Source organism: Pezoporus flaviventris, unplaced genomic scaffold (assembly GCF_033815535.1).
Source record: "Pezoporus flaviventris isolate CSIRO_AGI_PZ_B2104156 unplaced genomic scaffold, CSIRO_AGI_Pfla_v1 ptg000006l, whole genome shotgun sequence".
Classification (NCBI taxonomy): domain Eukaryota; kingdom Metazoa; phylum Chordata; class Aves; order Psittaciformes; family Psittacidae; genus Pezoporus; species Pezoporus flaviventris.
Window position 1 is genome coordinate 11703542 of NW_026892554.1, and position 21387 is coordinate 11724928.

Here is a 21387-nt window from a genome sequence, read left to right on the forward strand (position 1 = left end):
GTAATTCTTGACTCTAAAAGAAAGGGCTCCAATTAGGCTGTGATGTTTTTGTTCTACTTAGTATGACTTTAATGACATGACTTAGTTCTGTAAATAAGAGTTAGAGCCCAATGGGAGTTTGGATTTTTTTATTATTATTTTGACTAAATGAAGAAACTGGTCTTTATCTTTTTTTTTAATCAGTATAATCTCTGATTAAAACTAGTTCCCACAGACCCTTGTAGGATTGTTCCCTATGATGCCAAGTTCATATAAAATTGATAATACAGTGAATACTAAGTACAGTGCAAGACAAATTGCTCCCAATTTTTTATCTATTTTCCACCCATTCAGGTGAACTGCCAGGAAAATAAAAACAACAGAACAGATAAGAGAAATGGCTGTGTATGTCAAACCACTGCTGTTTACTTCTACGGGTCCTGATGTATTTATGAACGCAGTTCTTATAAACCAGGGTATTCCCAAACAGAGCATATCAAATACGTTGGATCCTACAATGTTAGACATAGCCATATCTCCATTTCCTGTAAAAGAAGAAATACAAATAAGTCTGTGTCATTGTATTGTACTGTACAAAATTGCCAAACTGTTTTGGAGGAACAGACTGTCAGCCCTCAGTCTCTCACAGAGCACCCTTTTCAGACTTTTCATTGAAAGAACTATACTCGTGATTCTGCAGAACATGGTTTTGGGTATCACAAGCATTAAAAAAAAGTCTCCCTAAATCACCAGCATCTGCACAGTTGCACTTAAAATAAGCTAGGCAGTCTGTTGTAAAGTCCAGTCATGTTAAAAATCCCGAGACCTACAGTTGTGTTTTGCAGTAAAAGTGTAACACTTGATCAACAACAAATCAAACCAATCTAGAATGCTTCTCTGAGATACCCTGAGAGGTTTTTGAATGTCTGAGCCACAGCTTCTTCAGGTAAGATATTTATTTATTAGTAGTAAACTTCAGCTCTAGAATCTGGAGCAGAAACTTTGAAGTTACTTCTTGAATTTCTTGGAAGTGTTGACTCAAAATTATTTTTTTTTTTAATAGTAACTTTTAAACACATCCATCGGAATGAGTCTGAATACTAAAATCTTTACCTTTTCTAGCCACCAGCACACTTGCAACTGTATCTGGTACACTTGTTCCTGCTGCTAGTAATGTGAGACCCATTACTGACTCTGGAATTCCCAGTGTTTCACCTGCAGTTGATAAATAACATTAGAAAATACAAGTATGTTTTTAGTTAAAGTTTCGTCCAAAGAAATTGCTTTGGACTTTGTTTGCTGGGGAGAAAGAATTAGTAATCATACAGTAATTTTAAAAGGAATGTGTCAGCTAACTTGACTAAATAGGAAATGACTGAACCATGAATAGTTAAGAACAATAACAAAGAAATACCATCCTGTCCATGTTCTTCAATGAAATAACAAAAGGAATTGTAGCATAGTAACCATCTTGCTTAATAAGTATCTCGAAAGCCTGAGTGGAATGTCTCCAGTGGTCAAGACAATACCAGTTACGGTATATTTTATTTCGGGTACAGGAGAAGTTTAAATATCCAACAATTTACTCTTCCCCCCAACTTTTAGGAAATAGAATAGTTTTCTGGTTTTGGGCATATTGTGATTGGTGCTCAAAAGTCTTATGAAGCGATAACTCTTACAGTCACCCTCTCTATAGTCGTAGGAAAAAAGCAGATGAATTTTCTTGGGAGGAGGGTCATTAAGATCATGACTTCAATCCTGTCTCAACTACATGGCTTTACTATTTCACTCCAGTTAGGTTTTGTGTTGGATTTAGTTGTATTTGGAAGAAGCATAATGCAGAATTTTTGTATGACTTTTTAAGTGCAAGTTATCCTTGTGCGAGTTTCTTTAGATAAATACTGACCTAAACTAAGAAGTTTTAAATTGTTACTAAAAAGGCAGCTTATTTCCCCCACTTTTTTTTTTCCCCACATGTCCTGTAAGCATATTAATTTCTCACTTAAAATACACAGATTTAGCTCTTCAGAACTATTTTAGTGGTTGTACTGTTCACAAGCATCAATAGGCTGAAGTGTTTGATATCGCTATTTAGACTATTAAATAATTAGTTTTTATTTAACTTTTCTGTTCACTAAAAGCATTGATACATTTGGGGGGGGGGGGGGGGGGGAGTTTGAAATCTGAATTCTTATTTGCAATATGTGGACACTAATAAGAGCAGTTTTCTTAAAGTAAGAGGCAGTGCTTGCCTGTACCTCCCAGCGTAGTCTGGATCACTTAAGGAAATTTATGTTTGAAACTGTTGGTTCAGAGGGACTAATACAATCCTGTTGCAGAATGTGTACTGGTGTTGATTCTCCCATCACTCCTAATGTAAGAAATTTATAAGATGAGGGACCAACAAGATCAGCTTTTATAAACCATCCAAGTGGAAAATAATGCTTTATGCCAAGCAGACCAATGTGAAATATGAATGAACCCTCCGTGTTGTACCCAGTAGTGGTTTCTAGCCCTCTGAAGGTTATCGGATAGAATCTAAACTCAGGTGAATCTAAGTTTTTCTTTTTATTTTAGATAGATTTATCTTCTATTTAATGTGAAGGGTTGTTTGTGTTTTTTTTTTTTCTGACAACTGACATAAATAGAGAATGGTTTTATTTTTCTAGCCTTTAGTTAATTTTGTGTGTTAGTAGCAATATCTTGCTATAAGTTGTAGTCTTTGTTTTTTTTATGCTAGCAACAAAAAAGTCACTAGGGTTTGTTCTCGATGGTCAAAATTCAGTCCCCAGTTACGATATCTTTGTGATGTTCTGATAGGTTGTTATGCCTCAACAGAATCTTTGAGTCACCCTTCGTAAAAGAACCTGGACTTGAATAGAATGTGTGTAATTTAGTGTTTCAACATGTAAATAGAATATATTGGACCTAGAAGTAGTGGGCTAAAGACCCCAGTACTGCTTGTGATGACTGTTCAAAGTGGACTAACACTAATGCACTATCTGAACCTCCAGTGTACCTGCTTTCACGTGGATTAGTGCTTTGTCTTCTAGCACAGCAATAACTTTCATTTGAGTCCTATTTTGAAGGCTTCTAGCATTCAGACAGTAAACCTTTGGTCTCTAGATACAAGTGGAAAATTATTTGACCAGGGAGTGAACCCGGTGGGTGTTACATCCAGTAATCTACGAGTCATTTCGCAAAGGTTTACCAAATGCGTCTGTTTCTGCGCTGAACAAGGAGCTATCCATCAAACTTAAGTTGAAAACAACTTTAGGATGCTGAACTAGCAGAATACTTGAGTAGGGTTAGTGAGCTCAAATGTGGAAATAGCAAGCTTTGTAACCTTTCTTTCTTGTTTAGAGATTTATTTGCTGCTTGCTCTTAAAATTAAAAACTGGATTGTTTTTTCAAGCTGACTGGAGAAGCAATGAAATGAGATATTTAATACTTGAAGATAGTTTTAAGAAAATGTTTTTACACAGAAGTTTTCTTACCCCTTATCTCACTCCAGTGCAGTTCTTTTACTACTTTATGATTAAGATTTATGAGAGGTATACATACACACCAAAAATGTTTAATAAACCTGTGATGCTATAGGTGTAATAAATTAGTACAAAAATCTAGGAGATGCTTTTGGCAGTTAATTTAATACCCAATCTCTTACTGTAGCGCTCAAGAAAAAATACAGGTATAGAAATAATAGTTCTTTCATAGAACTCCGTACCTTTAATTCCAGTCTTGGTGGATTACTTGTTTGTCAGACTTCAGCTTGACAAGTCTATTTTTGTGTATTTAATCATTTCACTTAATGAAGTGTCATGAAAGTTTCTCTTTTTAAATACAGGCTGGTTTTTTTTATAGAAATATAAACAAATTTTCCTTATTCATGTGCTGGTAAACAGTCTGAAGCAGCTAAACTCTAAAGTGGTTTTCATTATATGGAAGAAGGTGGCAAGTTAAGCAGTCAAACATATATTTTTGTTGGGTTTGTTGTTTTAAGCAAACTATGTGTTTCTAAACTGACTGTTAATTGTGGAAAGGAAAACTTCACTGGGGAAAAAACTGTTTTTTTTCAGTGATTCTCAATTGGTTGAGTCTGTGCCTAGCAGTGGCATTTAAGGTACCTACCTGCTATGGTTATCATCCATACTAGGACGTAAGTTATGGCAGAAATCCATGCTGCTGACATTAAAAATGTCACCATGAACCAGTTCCTCCAAAACTGTCTTCTGCAATCTGGTATAGTCAAATAGAGTAGTGTAATAATAGGAAGGGATAACACCCACACGATTCTCTTCATATCTGCTTCAGGCATGGTGAAGACACTTGGATGATCTGTTGAGGAAAAACACTATTTTAAATTGTAGCATGGTTTGAATTCATAACATAGCCATGTTACTGGCATCTACTTGTGAGAATACTGAAAACAGGTTAAAAATACTTCAAGCTGTAGTCTTATCCAGTACCTACATCACACTGGACGAAACTCTGAAATCAGATGTTCTTTGTTACCGTGTCAAGTAGGAGAGAACTAAGGTGGGTGAACTTTTCTATAAAGGTCTACACAAAAGGTTTACCAAGAATAAGTACCAAATGCTGGGTTTTGCCTAAGTGAAGAGGAAACTGATTATCTGTGGCCACATCATAGCTATTTCTGTATTTCTGATGTAATGAATGTTTTGGGCTATGAATTTGCCATTGTCATAAGAAAACAGTATTAGTACAGCACCAGTGTGTCTTTCAGCTGATTGCATCTTACAAGCAGCATTGCAGGGAAGTTTCTAATGTGCACAGCAAAGACTGATGGAAATCTGCTGTTCTGATATGACACGAATTACTATCTTAGCATTCCTCTAGTAACTAACTTCATTTAAGTACCACCATTCTGATTTTACTTGATGTTATGTTCCAGGGAAGAATAATGCTTTACTTAAATACAATGCTGGAGTTCTTTTGTGAACAAAATCTTAATACTGTCTCAGAATCTACTCTATTAGAAATGGTGCAGACAGGCATGCAGAGTATAAAGACAACTGTAATAATACTCCTACCTTCAGAGATTTCATCAAGCCCATGCAAGCTTGTTGAAAGCTGAGAGTAGTCCAGCTCATCTTGAAAAATGCCACTATCTGTTCTTGACTGTTGTCGGATTAGAGGTCCACTCTCTTCCCTCCACCCAACCAGTGGCTGCTGCTCAGCATTCTCTTCCATAGCTTTTGTAAAACACGCACAGCAGGGACTGAACTTTTTCATGAGGTATTGGTTGATTTTAATGTCAAAACACAGTATGAGAATATAACACCCGTATATCAATAATAAGGATGCACTTTCATACCTAGAATGAAAAACAGGTTTTACATAACATGTAGTATAAAAACCTGACAACTGTTTGACTCATTAAAATGGCTAGTGTAAGGAGAGAGAAAATTTGTGAGTAGCAAAAGGAAAACACCCAAAACATCTGTTTGCAGTCGTATGGTTGATCTCATGAGTATCCTCCTGCCTTTCAGCAGTTGGATTGATTCCACTCCCCTGCAGAATCTTGTCTGTGTATTGTATAGCTGCCTGTCTTCCAGGGCATCTTACTGAGCCAGCCTCTTACTGATGTTTGTGAAACTGAGTCCTCATGCGATGGTTAAAGAGGGGATAGTATGTGCTATTTTGAGTTGAAAACGGCAGACTTTGTGTGGGACATGACTGAATTGTTGAGGCAACAGGAGTTTCAATGTTCCTGGAAGAGTTAAAACCTCAGAAGCTCATGATCTGCTTCTAGTAGATAAAGGCTCAAAAGGAGTATGAAGACTAATTGCTATGCCAGAACAGTGGTGATAGAAATTGTGAAGTCTCTACAGACAAACCTATGCAGATGAAACTTTATAAATATGCAGGGTTTGAATGTTTAGGTAATAATCTTTATAAGCATTGTGACTTTTTTTGGTTGTGTTTTGGTTTTGTTTTTGATTAGCCAACGGGATGTTCGTTTCTGTTAGTGAATGGTAGTTCAGGCTACCTGGTTTGGGGCTTGGGGTTTTTGGTTTGTTTTTCAAGCCACTGTCTCACTAATCTCCAGTCAACATGAATTCAACACTACTTGTGCTCTTACCAGTAAATTCTGTTGTCAGATATCATCGCAAGGACTGCTGCCACACTAATTGTATATGCCAGGCAGTCTCTAAACAGCGGCCAACAGGATAGCTTTGACACCTGCAGAACACAGATTCATTTCCTTTTCTTGGACTTGTCTGTAATACTTTCACTAAGTGCTGTAAATGCTGCATCAATATGTTGTTTCTATATAATGTAAAAATTTAAGATTCTTAGGAATGACTTGAGTATGATATTTAACAAGTTAATGTTTTTAAAAACTTTCATAGCAAGTTACCTTAAAACTGATTACATGCTGGTTTTGCTACTAAATAATAAACTTGGCAGTTGTCATAGTAAGTCTCTCTTGGCTTTTGTTGGCAAATCAGAAAGGATAACTGTATGGCTCTTAGGAGCAGAACTATCAAAATTGATACCTACCATGCTGGAAAACAGCCCACAAGCTGCAGAAATACCAAGAAGATTATAGTTTGCTGATCCAAGGATGGTGCTGATACCAATATCTCCCTTGGTCACGAAGACTCCTGTAAGGGAAATGACTCTCTGGTATGTTTAAGTTTGGCATACAAGGAAAAGAGTTCTAGATTCTGAGGAGTCAAGCCCTATGTTGCTTACCTAGAAAAGCAGTGACAAGCTCTGGAGCAGAGCTTCCAGCAGCCATAAAAGTTGCTCCAGCAACATCTTGAGAAAGGCCAAGGCCTGAGGATAGAGCAAAAGAATTGCTTGAAAAAATAAATACTTCAGCAGTCTGTTCCCTTTGTTTGCATTAGTATATAATGTTAGAAGCTGCTACAGTTTAATAGAATGAACTTTGCTTACTTTCATACAGTTAATGCATTTGTTTGAAATTGGTAAAATAATACATTGAAAATGTAGCCTCATTTACTGGGCTAATTTATTTCTAACTTTATTACAGGAATTAGTTTAAATACCGGAAATGAAGTACTGATAATACAAGAGATTGGGCAATGATCTGAAAATGTAAAATAGGCATATGTATGCGGGTTTTTACTGCTGGGTAATTGTGGGGAAGTTCCTTGGACTCGAGTGTGATATTGCTACATGCTCCATGTCAAGTCTGTCTGTCTTCCAGGAAAATCCATGCTACTGTGTCTTCACATACCAGAAATACTAGTTAAATTCAAACCAGTGCTGCGATCTTAAAATCAGATTTTCACTTCGTATGGACAATGTAAGAGCCTGTGTCTTGCTTGAATGAATGAGATTTTTGTTCTGGTAAGTGGACTGTTTCTGAAATGTAACTCACTCTGGATCAAGCTCTGCACACTGAGAACAGGGACGTGTGGCTAACTATGGAAAAAGTCTGACAAATGCTTATTTATCATCAATAAAAAAATACCAGCTCTGCAGCAATGTTTAAGCTTACATTTTCTGTAAGTGTTCTGGTCTGGAGAGTGTTTTCCTTAGGGAACTGGTTTTTAATTCTTGGCAGTGAAAACCTGAACTCTCAGCCAAGACCATCTCTTTAATTCAGTGGTGTGCTGAAGCCAGGGGAATTATTATGGGTTGATTAGATTTCATAGAAGCATTTTAACTATGGTACTCCTTCCCCTCCTGTGTCATACCTTTAATGGGTAAATGGTAGCTCAGCCTAAAACTTGTCCAGTACTTTGAGGGAATTACAGGAACTCGAGGAAGGCAATTCCCGTGTTTTAACAGAGGAGAGGTTTTTTCTTGGTTTTTTCTTGGTTTGGTTCCCACCACCCTTCTACTAATAAGCTGGATGTACAACTGCTCAACCCAGAGTTTTATTGCCAGGTTAGCTGATACTGAGCAACATTTCAGATTGTCCTCCATGCCACAAGGAAAGCAAATTGTAAATGAATGCTTCTGCAAAGTGTAGTCAGAGTATGGTTTGACAATATAATAATGATACATTGCATCAGATTAAATGCTGTATTAAGTCTATGCACAGAGACCGGAATGTCTTTAGTTTTGTTTCCAAACTCGTAACTATGAAGCTTTTCTTAAAGAGGATGTTCTGCGCTAGGCCGGTTAGTTTTACAGGACAAGGATGTTCACTTACATTCACTGAGGATCTCTAGCGAAGGTAGGAAGTACTCATCGCACACGATGGACACGGCCAAAAACATGTAAAGTATAATTAGGAAGTAGATAACGATTCCTCCATCCTTTCGCTCCTGCGGTGTAAAAAATCCTTCAGGAAACTCTGACGAAGAGGGGACACAACCCGTCCCGTTCCCTGGAAACGGAGTACAAAGGTGTTACCCGTGCTCGCACCTTGCCCTTCCCTGCGGCAGTTGTGCGGCTCGGAGCTGTGAGGAGCTCTCTATTCCGTGCAGGTCAAGGCCCGCCGCAGCACACCTGGGGCTGAGGGCGTCCGCTGCGGCTCTGCCTGCGCCGGACCCCCGACCCCTCCCGCCCCTACCTGCGTCCGCGGCGGGGCGCTGGGCCCGCGCTGCCCGGGGGCGCTGCCCACCCCACACCAGCACCAGCAGCAGCAGCGGCAGCGCTGTCCGCGCGCCCGCCCGCATCTCGCCGCGCCAGGACCGCTCTGAGAGCGGGGCCGCTGGGGCCGGGCCGGTCACGTGGGGGCCGCGCCTCTCGTGCTCCCCCCTCACCTCACACAGCCTCATCCGCCCCGTGGGCTCCGGCTGCTCCCCTCAGCAGGGTCAGCCCCGCTCCGCGCCCTCAGCGGGGCCTGAGGGCTCAGCCGTGCTCCCCGCTCCGCTCCACCGGCACGGCAGAGGGGGGTCTTCGCCTCCGGCTGCGGTTCTGCGGGTGGGATGTGCCGGGCGCCGCCACCCGCCGCCTGTGCTCGTGAGGGAACGCACCAGAGAGCTTTGGTTCCCGCCGCGGGCCGCGGGACCCGGCGGGCGTCCGGAGCGGTGAAAGGTGAATTTCGGGTTTTACCGCCCTGCGCCTTTTTTGTGCTGTGACAGTTTGTGTCCGTTCCTACCGGAGCACCTCGGTCCCGATGCTGGGCCGTGTGGATACCTAGAGGGAGATGTGCGTGCCCTTGAGGTGCAGGATTCAGCATGGGCAAAGCTGGGAACTTCCACACAATCCCTCCCTTCAGCCCCTGCTCACTGCACTTCTTTGTCTGGTGACCTTTCCATGGTGAAGTCATGTGTATAACTGGGGATTAAACAGAAAAATACAGTCTTTTAGCAAGACTGGCCCCTCCCCGGCCCCTGGTTTGCTTCTCAGACGGAGTTGTGTTCCCATCGGATCACTCACTGACACGTCTCCATAAACATTTTCAACTCCATTATGTCAAATGACATTTGGCAATGCCCATGTTAGTACTAACCGTTTGTGAGGCGCAGGGATGATGAGAAGGAAGTGCAAATTGGAAAACACTGTTTTGCTTCAGTTCATCTAATCCCTCTGAACTCTTTGGGTTCCTTGCATCTGTGGTTCTTGGCTTAGTATGTGATCAGCCTCTCTCTAGGATACAGGAGATAAGATAAGGTGACAAAGTGGATTCTTTTCTTCTGTATTAAGTCAGACAAAATCATATGGCCGTCATTAGAGTATGGAAAGAAAATAATAACTTCTGGAACAACAAATCCTCTCACAATTGCTGTTACCTATTTCTGACCCCTCTGTGGCCCTGAATGACTTCTAACAGAGCGAAAATTATTGTCATGATGAAGAATTTTAGGGGTGACAACTGATGTTCAGACATGAGTTCTCCATCCTCCCTGAAGAACAGACTGCTGCAGAGTTATGGCAGCTGCTGCTTCGTCTCCTGCTTTGCAGGAGGAAATAAATCATTTTGGTCTTGAAAGATTTAAGGATTTTCTTCAGAATCCCACTCTTCAGCAGAGTAAAACACTATGAATCTTCCTGTGTAAATTAATGATGGCTCTCCCCTTACACAGCTCAACAGAAAGGGTTTTGTTATCAAGGTAAGCAATTTCCTTGCCACTGCCTCTCTTCCTTAAAGCTTATCATTTGCCTGCCCTTAAAACCTCAGCACAGTGTTCTAATATCAGCTGCTTCATTTCAATTTAGATAATTTTTGATGGCATGCTCTTTTTTTTTATTGCTTTAAATTACTTGCGATCCTGCCATTCTAATGGGAATGGGTTCTCTGGGACAGCAACATTCTTGCTGTGTAGTTAGGAAAGCTCAGTCATGTGCTTTCAGGATTTGAAGGTTTCACTATGCTCTGCTCTTGCTCTGTGTTCAAGCTCTAATTCCTTTCTATAGGCACCCCCTCTCCACACATAGCTGAAGCAAAGCCAGAGCTTTGATCTTGCTGAAGAACGAAGCCCACTTAGTTTGCTGAGAAGTTGTGAGTGAGGTTGCTGTGCTCATGCCCTCCTTGGCAAGCATACCCCTGGAGAGGGCCACAAGCAGAAAAACCCATAGTCCCCCAGCACGAGGAACCACGCGCTACCTATCTGCATGCTTGACCCAGCGCAGAAGTATCGAAAGCCTCTGCGTGGCTGGCTGCCTGGCCTGGGCTGTTTCAGCCTGGGAGAGCATTCTGCAAAGCTGAGGTGGGTCAAGTAATAGCACAGATCCAGTGCATGCTGCTGCATGTTTTTGGCTGCTGTCAAGATAAACCCCTACTCTCCTTAGCAGTAAAAGTAATGGATGGATAAATTTTTTGCAGCTTCTGAAGGAGAAGGGCAGCTGTTCGCTACTCAGGTTACTAATACTAACACTCATCCACAGGGATGTGCTAGAAGGTTCCTATGGGTGCCCAAGCACAAACTGCTTAAAAAGGGTGAGGTAGCAGCTGCAGCTCCTTTCCTAGTGACCATATTCTGGTGTGAATTGGCTATATCTGAATGCCCCATTCTACCGAGGACAGAAAGTTGTTTTACTGCCCCTTAAAGCAAAAGGAGTTGGTTGGGCTGCCCAGAGGTCTGGCTCCAGCTGTGTGCTGTTTAGGGGGCAGGTGGGAGAAAATGTTCATTGTGAGCAGCTGTGTGTCTGCACACAGCAGGTACTCATTTCTTTGTGAGTGGTTTGGCACTTCAGCACTTCTGTACAAGTCAAAGACGGAGTTATTCTAGATGCAGTGAATTTGCTTATTGTTGTTTGAGGTATTTCTCTCCCACTTTCTTCGTAATTTTAGCAGACAGGACATGGATAGTGAGGAAAAAAGCAGGTGAGTTCATCAGAACTTAAGGGGAGTGTGAGTCTTTGTCAGTAGGATCTGGTCCTCAGGTAGAAAAGATGTGGGGTTGGCATGATGATTCCATGACTAGCTTTAAACAGCAACAGTGTCTTTTTTTTCTGTGTGGGTTGGGCTTCTCATGAAGTAGAGATTCTGGTAAGGGATTTGTAGCTATCTTAGGTGTAGGTGATCATAGGTACCTGGAGAGTAATGCCGAGTTTCTCTGGCTTCCTTAGTTATAAATGCACTTGCATTTTTTCTTCTAACTCAAGCTGCTACCTACTGTTTCAGTCACAGTTCAGTGACTGTGTCATCCTTTCCTTGTGGTTTTGGCTTTTTGTATTTGTTTGTTCTGGTAATGGCTTGGAGAAAATTAGCCCATGCTGGGTTTGATGAGTATGCTCAGGGAGCCCCAGGGCTGATAGGAGCACATCTAGGTGGTCTGTGCATGTATATATCCCTGTATAGATCCCAATCACAAGGCCTAATGTGCTGGGAAAACATGTAAGTGTAGATATATTTCAAAAAAACAAGCCCAAACATTCCTGTGATGATCTGGTGTTATCCCTGTTTACCAGAAAAGAAGCTGAGGATGAAAAGGGAATGGACCTACTGCTGCGATGGGAGGTTGTGCTAGTGCTGTTCAGGTCAGTGTTTCCATACTTCCTTTGTTCTGTTCATAATGCTCGTGTGGCTTCTTTGGAGGCTGCAGTAACTATCTGTGTAAAATGGTGGTCTCTAAAAGAACTGATAGAATAAATTCCTCTCACCATGAGGTGCTCAGATATCACCCTAAGGTGATGAGATAGATACTTTACTGTTGCAAAGTTAAAATGAGTCTCTCCAGTGTAACTCTATTATTCTTCGTTTAAAAGATAAATATACTGTCATTGTCAGACCAGATATTCCCCTTTGTCAGCATTTCATGGCTCACTTCCTGGATCTAGATAGATTGATGATAGCTGTTTAATATTCTTTCCTCCATAACCAGCGATTTGAGAGTTGCCAACTCTCATGATGGCAGCTCTTTTTCTTCAAGCATCAGCTTGATGTACATTAGCCACACAAGATTCCTAGCTTGCTTTCTCTTTCTTTCAAATAAATAGTTTTAGAGAAAGCTTGAAAATAGGAATCTGAATGTCTAATGCTGGAGGCAAATAAACACAGGACAATATTATTTTCAAGCTAATCTCGTGACTTGAAGGGATGATACGTTAATTCCTAGCTTTAGAACAATGTTAAATGGAAGGATTTGGTTTCTGACCCTTAACTCCCTGAAGTACACAAGAGCCAAATGCTCTTGGTGTGAATACCTCTGAAGATCGTAAGATTCAACTCAACTGCAATCGCTGGTGACAACCAGGAAAGCTGCTGAGCTGTGAAGGAATGGTGCGTGGTAGCTTGTGTGAGTCAAATTTATTCTAGGACTCTTGGCCCTCAAGTCCTGACCTTGCACATGCAATAATACGGTTTTATTGACTCTAAGGTGTGAAGTTGTGAATAGCGTTTGTTTTAGATAGTCCATAAATAGACTTCAGTGTTAATGCATCTTTGAGCTAAATGCAGGAAGCTTCTAGCTTTTTGGTTGTGCTGTCTGGCTGCCTCCATCTGTATTTCAGTCACTAAGAGTGAGCAACAAGGTTATTTTTGGCAGACAGACCATGGAAGCCTTCAGGTTGCATAGTTAAGGGAGGCAGGTGAGGGTGGGGAGTTGTGAGGCTGCTCTCTTCTGTGGGGATTGCAGCTGTGGAATAATTATAATGTAAACTGTGGAGTAAAGTCACTCTCTGTGATAGTGTGGGTTGTAGCCTGACAAAGGCATTAGTTTGACTTAGGGCTACTCACAGAGACAAAAAAAGTAGAAACTATTTGGCAGGATTTTTTGCCTGCTTGTTCTCAAGTGAATGCCCTCTGAAAGGACAGTGTACTGTTGTTGGAGAAGATCCAATCTGTTAATTCTGGGGCCTGGGGATTTCTATTTTCCCAGTAATTCAAGTGTACAGAATTGTGCTTCCATTGTCGGGCCGAAAGCCTCTCTCACTCCATCTGCTGTCTCTTTGGTGAAGCTCTACAGTAGTTCTCATGGTCTTAGCTTGCTCACTGGGTGGTTTGGTCATCTGTTCAGGACAGCAAAGGAGTCTCTCAAACTGAAAATGAAACATGTCCCAGATTAAATGCTTTTAGGATTTAAGCAAGTAAGAACTTGTCCAGTAGTATGTGAATGCTCCTCCATGTTAACTTCTTTCCTGTGGTTAAAAGTCCTCATTAAGACAATTGGAATGTATTGTAACTGTCAGTGTTTGTGGTATCATGAAACTGGAAGGCTAGATATGGGTATATATCTTGCAAATATATGAATGTACCTATAGATACCAGGAGAGCAGGGCTGTTGCTAGCCAGTAATAATGCTGTAGAGAAACTCCTTTGTATGTTTCTTGTTTGGTGTCTCAATATACCCACTGCCTTTAGAACATCTTGAGGCTGTGAAGCTCAGAAGGCTGCACATATTATAAAAAGGAGAGAAAATTGTGGATGCTCTGGCAAACAGAGCCAATGTGCTTCGAGCATGTAAGTCAAGTGTTTGCATGGAGGATGGCCAAAGAATGGAGCAAAATGCTCTGTTTTTGAGGGAAGTCCAATGAATAATACTACCATTTCACCATGACCACTTGAGGTTGCTCTGTTCCATCCCTTCAGCCATTTATGTTACAAACCAAATACATGTACACCTCTTCTATTTCTAATACACTGTTATGTAGGTGGTGCAGGTAAATACATCACAAAACATATGTGAGAGTAGAAGCTGGCAATGAGTCATATATTTCTTTGATAAAAGCTTGTGTGTTGCCCTCATCCCCTCGTCTGTCCTCCCCCCCCCCGGTTATGCAGGGTTTGTTTCTGTGGACGAAGTTGGACCAAAGAGTAGAAAACTGCTTCCTTTCCTGCAGGTTCTAAACTTGTCTTTCCCTGCACCAAGGAGTTCTGGTCCCTCTCAGTGACTTTTGCTTCCACTTGTGTTCTTTCTTCTTCCTGTTGACACAGAGAGTTCACAAACACTTGCACTTGTACTTAAGCTGGTGTGTACACTTGTTATTCCCATTCTTTCAAGTGTGGGTTCCTATTGCTTTCTTTACTTCAGTGCTCACCCTGGCTGTCTTGAGGCCTGGCTTCATCTGCTGCCTGCCATCCTTTCAGTGTACCTCTCCTGAACCGATTGGGAGATCAAGATGTGTATTGCAGCTCTGTGTCACAGCCTCTGTGGTTTCAGAGAGGCTGCTGGGTTTGTTAAAGTTTTACTGTTGTTTTTCATCACATTGCTAATGAAACAGCCTGGCTGCACTGGTAACTTTCAGCTGACCTTGAATTTGCAAGTACTTAGGAATTTACATTCTACATAAAGAAAATGCAAATTATTATTCTTATTATTATGGTATTATTATTCTTATGGCTATTGCCTGCAAGTTTTGTAACCTCAGTGATATCTCGGGAGATAAAACAAACTCTATGTAACAATACATAAGTATCTATATAAACAACATCAAATCATGCTTTCTCCAATGCAATTGCTTCTTTTCATGTATTCCTATAACTGAACAAGCATTAGAAAAATAATTACTATTGACATACTAGAGAAGAGAGACATTTAATTCTGTATTATAGGCTACAAGGTTGTTTCACCAGATAACATCAGCATGTACTAATGTTATTTACAATATAGTAGGTGTTGTTGATCTGAGGATGTTCCTCTGTTTCAAAAATTAATTGCTAAAAGACAGTGTGTTGCAAAATACTACTTGAGTATGTTGGGTTATGTTACTGTGCATCAGTCTGGAGGCAACTCCTTGCATTTTAAAGTATCTCCAGGTTTTGGCGCAGCATCCATGATGCTAACCTTTTGTCACTTTGTGCATGTTGTGATATGCTCCTGGAAAGTCTCTTCTTCTCCCTCAACCCTGTCTCTCCTCCTCCCCTCAACCCTGTGCAGCCTTAGCGGTGAGGCCAGCCAGGAGGAAAACAGCTCAGTTGCTTTTTTGTCTGTGCTTTTGCTGAGGAGGAAAAAAGGGGGAGAGTGGAAAACAGTTTTCTCAGGAGCTGGAGCAGGGGTCTTTGTGGCAGCCTGGCTAGACAGTGAAGCATAAGCCTGTTGTGTCTTGTGCAGTGAAGAGTTGGGGCAACAAATAGAAGAGCAGAAGCTGCTGGTAAACGTAGCTGGGCATCTGCATGCCAGAAAGATGGTCTGAGTACCTAGCTCTGTAAACATGGAGTTTGTGAAAACTGGCTGAAATTCAGCTGGAACTTTTTGATAAATTGGTTCTCCCAGTTTATACTTGGTGTAGAGTTCATGTAAACTGTATCCAGGCTAATATACCAGTTACACATGTGTGCGAACACCTGCCTTTCCTCGGAAACACTGTATGCTTTACATGAAGGCAAAGGAACAAAATCAGTTCTGTGCTTCTGCTGAGGAGATGACAGAACTATTACTGCTCAAACTGAGCAGTGCAGGCAACTGCAGCATTAAATTCTTGCAAACTCTGAGAATGTGTCTCATCAGAGAGCTTTGGTGCAATCCCCCACTGCTTCCTCATGAGGTATCTCATCACCAGAATGCAGTTTGTGTCTGGCCAGAGGACTTGGCTTCTCTCAAGCTCACATAAACTGTTGTCGAGTTACTACTCGTTATTCCTTCACAATGCTAGCTTTAAAAAGCTCCACTGTGAAATGGAGAATATTTAGAACCTCACACATTTAATAGTAATTCTGTCATTGCTGTATATGCTGGAACATAACATTTTTAATATGCTAAGGCAACATCTAAGTTTTTATCAGACCTTAAAAAAATGAACATATTGATGTCTTAATTGCTAGCACAGACCAAATGGATAATACTGTATCTTTCACAAGAAGCAGGTTGTGCTGACAGGGGAGCTGATGTGATAGAGCTGAAACTTTTTCCCCTCAGGGTAGAACAATTATTATATCCTTATGTCACTAAAACTAGTTTCTCATATTCTCGCCTATCATGAACTCTATGAATTAGGGTCTTCTCATCCATTTTAAAAGCTTCTAGCTTATGCATCTGTTCCCTGGCCACTAGAAGCATTATTTCATTGTGGTCATTTATCACTAATGAGCATAATCATCAGCCATGGAGATGGCATGCGTAGTATGTGCAATTTTACATGGCTTCTTCCATGGACCGTTCTCCTTGTAAGCGGGGGATGGAAATGGCAGCCAGGTCTCCAGCTGCTGTCCTGTTCTTGCTTTCCAAAAAAGCTGTTTCAGTCCTGACTGATTTACTGATAAACATTTTTTTACAAGCACTTCCTGGCTTACCTTTTCCTGGATCACTTTTAGATGTTCCCATCCATTGCCAAACATTTTTCAGCCAGAGCTTGACTGAATGAATAGCTGATTCAGCATAACAGGCTGGAAGCCACCAGCAGGGAATGAAAAATGGTGGGGAAATAAGGAAGCAGGTCAGATAGAAATGGAATAGGCACTCTGTAGGTAACAACTTGTGAAGCCAGTGAATCTGCTTTCATACGTTTTTGCTCTAATGTGTTATGTACACTGCTGAACCTCTGTACTCTCAACTTGAATGAGAATAACTGTTTCAGAGGGCGTTATAGACGTAAAGCAAGTATTTTCCTTTCTCATGTCTGTTGCTGCTGAATTTCATCTGCCACACTGAAGAATTTGTAGTTAAATGGATAGGATTTTTTTCACCCTAATTTCCCATCTGTTTGAGCAGAAGCAGTGGCAACAGCTTCAGCTTTGTGAACCACCTCCACACACTTTCCCCAACTATATAATTTCCATTACCTGGAAATACATTTTTGTTAGTGTTTGAAGAGCTTGGGCTGGGCTAAGTCTGTGTGGAGCTTCTAACTGTGTTTTTCTGGTGTTTATGCCCACTGAAGCCAAGGCAAGGCTTCAAGGTGGGCGTAAACCATTCAAGGAATGGCTTTACGTGAGTTCTTGTGTTTCCTGTGAAAACTTTGAGATGTCAAATACAATCCTCTGGTTAACATGGAGGAGGAAGCAGTGTCTCCTAGAGAAGATTGTACATCTCTGCTTCCTTGGAATTTAGGGACACTGACTTGAATTCTGCTAATGGATGAAGTGTACAAGAGTATTTAGCAATATCCAGCTGTCTCAGGACTTGTCATTTTCATGTAGATTTTCCCTCTTGAAGTGACCATTGGATGTGCTCACTCTGATTCTTGTGCTCAGTTTATTAAATTCCTAGTTTTGAAGACCTCTCTAATTTGAGGTGAGGGATGCTATCCTTACAGTACGAACTGTGTATTCCCTGGTTCCTTTCTGGGATCTGTTTAATGCTGTCTCCTCTTGAAGAACTTCCTTGAACTTTTGTCCTAGTTAAATCTCCTGCTTGCCTGATGAGGTGATGCTGTTGGTAAGATACCTTGCACAGTCTCTGACCTTCAAGGCAGAGCAAACTATTGGTCACCCAAGACTCAAGGCTTTCAAAAGCTCTGCTTGGAAATGCTTTTTTCATGCGCTTTCTGATTTCACTATTTCTTTCAACTTTACAGATGCAATAAAGAAAACTATGCAAATTTAAACAGGCTTTAAAAATGTTCAGTTTAATTGTCCTTGAGATATTAAATACTGGATCTGCTTAATGGGGTATCTGCTGACCAAGAATTTGAATGCTATAGAATCCAGTCCTTTTCCATAACTATGGGTGCTTGACATTTGGGTGCTCGAGGGTATCCTACCTGTTTTCCATCTGCTGCTCTGGAATTGGGCCTACTATGTCTGCTAGCTTCATGTGAGTGTCTTGAGTACTTGAATGTCCTATTGCTAATCAAGATAACTGATGTTTAAGCATCTGAGTTGAACACTTATCATTATTTGAGGTGGTTTTGTAGGTTTGTTTGTTTTTTAAGTTCATATGCTTTTACTCTCCTCCATGATCTGATGAGCAAAACAGCACTACTGATAGAACCTTGTCTGCAGCAAAAAAAATGGTTCTTGTGAACTGCTATCATCTGTTGGGACCATAAGCCCATTTCTGTGCAAATGAGCTTATTGCTGTGAAGTTGTGCCAGTTCTGACCAAACCACAGAGGGGTTGTTATTATTAAATGTTATAAAAAGTTTCAGTGAATTCATGCATCCCTCTTCATCATGCTTCAGCTTCCCAGGTTCTTAATGTTAAAAACTAGCCCCAGGTTGGATCTAGTAGCTCTAAACTAGTTTGGCAGTTCTACTGGAGCAGATGCAGAGCACTGAGGCTTAGGGAGCAGAAGAGTACTGCGGCAAACTTGCACAACCAAGAATGTTCTTGCTTTTGACTTCCAGCACAGTTCAGAACACTTTTTCCCCCTTCCTTTGTTAAAGTTCTGCATTTGGGAATGTTACACATTTTTCTGACTGAAATAGAAAATAGAAATATGCTTGTGCCTGCACCCAAATCTGGGGCCAAGCAGACTGTGACTCTTGGCTGATTGAAATATAAATCCTGGTGTCTGGAAAATCCAGATCTAAATACAGCCCTAAAGACCTATCAGTGCAGGATTCATAGAAACACAGTGCTGTGGGGGAGGAAGAAAAAATATCATTGTTTTTTCCATAGCTGCTAAAAAATGATGGAAAACACTGTAGAAAAAGTTCTAAAAAGCCTCAGACAGTGCTCTTACTAAGGTATTTCCTGAATCTATAGTGAAACAAAATAGTTTAAAGCTTAGTCTGACAGCCTTCTTGTGAGGGCAGGACAGTGAAGACAGCAAAGTAATTCCATATGCTTAGTATTTGTAATGAAAAAGCAGGGGTACAAAAAAAAGATGCGATGACCACTCACTGGGTATCTTGCATACATTTGATTTGGATTTTAAGAAGGGCACTGTTGCCTCTCACCGGTTTTGTTACATATCAAGACAAAAGTGTGTTTCTATTTGCATAGCCTATTGTGGCACGCAGCACCGTCTATTCACATGCTTACCTCCTGTTAGTGCTAGTGTTATATACTATAAATGCATCTCATGCATTTCAGTTATGTGGTTATGTAGTGCTTTGCTTGGGCAGTATATTTAGCAAATTGTGTAGTCAAATGATTATGTTAGACTGAATGGTTGACGTCTAGTACACAAATAATTATGACACTAAACTTACTCTGTATGAGCTGGAGCCATAGCTGATTTCAGTGACAGATGGAAAACTCCACTGAACCTTTTATTGGCCATATGCCATTTCTGAGTGTTGGCCAACAACAAGATTTGTTGCTAATATATAATGATTTAAACAGTAAAAAGAGCAGCTGCACTTTGATTTTTGGTGCCTTTACTACAGGTTTTCCTGGAGCTTTTGAATATCCTGCCGCTTTCTAATGCAAAGCTGTCACTTCTCGTCTGTGAGAAGAGACTGTATCTTCCCAGCACTATCTGCGGTAGAATTTTATATTTTGATACTTACAACTAAAGCTCTCCTCTGCCTTTTATTGCATTATTAAGTTGACAGCATAAAAATCTCCCTGCAACATGGTGCTGGCAATGGATTGTAAGAAGCTGACTGTTGTGTAGTACAGCAATGGAGCTTTTTTTAGGCTGTCAGTAAGTCTTATGTTTTATGACCAGCCTGAGGACTGGGAGACCAGAGTTCCTCCAGCTGTTCAGAGAAAGCAGCTTTCAAAGCATAGTTCGTTGAGGGGAACCGCATATGTTGTTCGTCATATTACCAAGACAGTGTTTGCAAATGTATGTGAATATAAACTGCAATCATTATCCATGCAAAACATGTCATAATGTTTCCATACTGCTGGCGGAGCAGAAAACTTGCTGCCATGCAATGCTTTGACCTTCATTCCCCCTAAAGAGGTTTTCACTGTGCTGTCCTTTGTCAGTCTGCTTACTCTGATATTCATCCAAAGAAAACCAAGAATGAAATCTGGAAAGCAGAACCATTCTGGCCCTGGGCCCAGGAGCAAAGAGAATGGTAGGGGAGGTACATGACAAGGAAGCACATTTCAATAGAACCTCACACACACACACACTCATATATATGTATAATTTTAATTTTATTATTTTTTCATATTTCATTTTATTAAATTTGTATTATGCAAGCATGAAACTGGCTAAACTTTTGTCTGTCCTGGTCAGCATCAGTCTGCACTGCAATGAGATGCACTTGAGAGGTTTCTAGGCTAGACTACTCCTGTTGGTCAGATAATAGTCTTCATGTTGCTCCTGAGCCAAGGGAGGCATGAAGTTGTCATTGCATAGTACTTTCCATTGCAGAAGGCAAGCAGGTAGAGAAGAGAGCAGTTGACACCTGTATGCTTCTTGCACCTTCTTGGAAATGGGTGAGAAATGAGATCAGTGTTGCTCTCCCCTTCCTCTGACAGCTTGTGTGAAGAGAGTTGCAAGGACCCAGCTGGGTGCCTACAACCACAGTTTAGTTTCTGACCAGCTCCTGGGATATGCTGTGGGTTGGACTGGTGTGCACAGCCCAGCCTTGGTGCATGTGAGGGCAGTTATTTCATGTTAGCTGACTGTAGCTGAGCTCTGCTCTGCATGGCTGGACTGCCTCGGGTTCTCAAGCCTGGTTGCTAATGTGCTGTTATGATGCTGTCTGTAGTGCATTATAGCAAAGACTACCTTTCTCATCTGTCTAGGTGCTCTGCCAACTGTTGCTAGAGCAGTCTTTCCCAGTAATGTAAATGAAGTGATTTATCCAGCAAAGCCTAAAACATTGATTTATTTCTTCACCCAATAGTAAAAAGTAACCAAAGGAAAAAAATGCCTCTACATTTACTGCATCTTTTACCTTTGTGGTGTTTGCATGCCAGCTGACTCCAGCTCTTGCAGGTCACATTTGTTGCTGACCGCTGCATGCTCTGAAAGTGTCAGTGTGTCGGCTCTGCTCATCCCTTCCTTTAACAGATCAATGTTATGTTATTTGTTTATTTACCTTGTGTCTCTTCCTTCAGCTTTGGAAAAGCAGCCATGTAACTGTTGGCTTCAGGCAGGTTGTTTCTTCACAGCTAATAGCCTGTCTCTTGTAGTTTGAATGTTTGTTGGGATGCTTCTTATCTAGGTCATAGTTTTTCTTTCCTGTCAGTTTCCTTCTACAATCCTCTTTGATCTTACCTACAGCAAGCTATCTGTCTCAAACAGTCAAGCAGAGCTATGCAAAATATTTGTAAAGTGATACAGA

General features: G+C 41.1%; 1 protein-coding gene across 1 annotated transcript; it reads right to left on the minus strand.

Moving 5' to 3' along the window:
- Nucleotides 1-162: 162 nt before the first annotated feature.
- SLC24A5 (solute carrier family 24 member 5) lies at nucleotides 163-8641 on the minus strand. The gene is made up of 9 exons (XM_061446928.1): nucleotides 8498-8641; nucleotides 8135-8311; nucleotides 6703-6786; nucleotides 6508-6611; nucleotides 6086-6186; nucleotides 5034-5317; nucleotides 4111-4317; nucleotides 1093-1194; nucleotides 163-524 (listed from the first exon to the last, which is right to left on the minus strand). Exons 1-9 carry the CDS (start codon nucleotides 8601-8603, stop codon nucleotides 202-204), a joined length of 1488 nt encoding a protein of 495 aa, XP_061302912.1. The 5' UTR covers nucleotides 8604-8641; the 3' UTR covers nucleotides 163-201.
- Nucleotides 8642-21387: the final 12746 nt, after the last annotated feature.